At 42.8% G+C, this 1,320-nt stretch overlaps 1 protein-coding gene across 1 annotated transcript; it reads right to left on the bottom strand.

The window, feature by feature from the left end:
• LOC108357095 (ribonucleoprotein RB97D-like) lies at nucleotides 1–1,251 on the bottom strand (the record flags this gene model as incomplete). Its single annotated transcript, XM_017608185.1, has 2 exons — nucleotides 1–852; nucleotides 963–1,251. Coding segments are annotated over 2 exons (906 nt in total), but the record flags the coding sequence as incomplete, so codon positions are not given.
• Between the last annotated feature and the right edge of the window lie 69 nt (nucleotides 1,252–1,320).

Raw genomic sequence — 1,320 nt, 5'->3', positions numbered from 1 at the left:
TTTTTTTTTTTACAAATCATAGTCAGCACTTAATTAACGAAATGTAAGTAAATTACATCCAAATAACTAGCTTACATCTAGATCAAGGGTTTTGCTCTTTTAGAGCCTGCATCAATAGACATAAACGTGTATGAAAATTAATATATTAAACTTCGTTTAAATTGCAAATAAGGAAAAGAAGGAAAGGGCAAATGAATGTTTTAATGGACCGATAAACATGTATAAATATTTACATTTATTGCTTACCGTAACTAGGCGCCGATGAGACACTATAAGGGTTCATTCGGTTTCCTTGTAAGCTGCCCGCTTTTTGTGGACCACCATTGTAAGATTGTTGGTAATCACCAAAACTTTGGGGAGCGGCTGGTGCAGGAGCAGCTGCACCATTCCAACTATTCACCGCTGGTGCTGCGGCGGGTGCAGCTGCTGGTGGTGGTACGGGTGCGGCAGCAGGTGGAGCTGCGTAACCACTTTGAGGCCATGCGGCTGGTGCTGGATAGGCCGCAGGAGCTCCCCATCCGGGAGCTGCGCCGTTTTGTGGTGGAGCTGCGTAGGCTCCGTAGCCTGCAACGGGTGCAGCTGGAGGTGGCTGTTGATATGCAGCCGGTGGTGCAGCCTGGGGATAACCACCCCATCCGTTGTATGCCGGCGGGCCCATCTGTGGCGGATACCCGTAAGCTGGCTGCTGGGCATACGGGGCAGCAGGTTGTTGATAGCCATTTGCCGGAGGCGCAGCACCCGCGGGTACACCTGCTTGTTGTGCCTGTGTTGCACGTTTCTTAGCCAACTCTTGTTTGTAGACAGATTTTTTTACATCTACTAGAACATATTTAATTGTGTGGTTTTTATGCACTAAAAGAAAGAACAGATACAAAATTTATTATAATTTGAGCAATGTTAAATTAAGAATACAGTTCTTTAATAAGCTATTTTATTTAGGTATAATGATTAAAAAAACTTACAGACTGCTTTGTCCACTGCATCATAGTCGTCAAACTCTACAAAGGCGAAACCGCGTTTGCGCCCGGTTGTTTTGTCTGTTAAAATCTTAACTCCTACAACATTGCCAAATTGTGAGAAATGTTCTGTCAACGTCTGCTCATCATGATTTTCTTTTAAACCACCAACAAAAATTTTCTTCACAGTTGTGCTAGCTTCTGGTTTACCAAGTTCAGGTTTTGGCAACGCACGTTTTGAATCTACTTGCCTGTTGAACGTTAAGAAAAATGTAGTAAGAATGAATAAATATACATATTTTATTTAGATACGACGGAAGTATACAAATTTCCGAGCCCGATTTTCACAATGTGTGCAATAGAG

Source organism: Rhagoletis zephyria, unplaced genomic scaffold, assembly GCF_001687245.7.
Source record: "Rhagoletis zephyria isolate East Lansing unplaced genomic scaffold, Rhagoletis_zephyria_1.1 Rzeph_scaffold_70394, whole genome shotgun sequence".
Lineage (NCBI taxonomy): Eukaryota > Metazoa > Arthropoda > Insecta > Diptera > Tephritidae > Rhagoletis > Rhagoletis zephyria.
The sequence above is the reverse complement of the archived record's forward strand: the minus strand, read 5'-3'. Positions and strand labels throughout refer to the sequence as shown.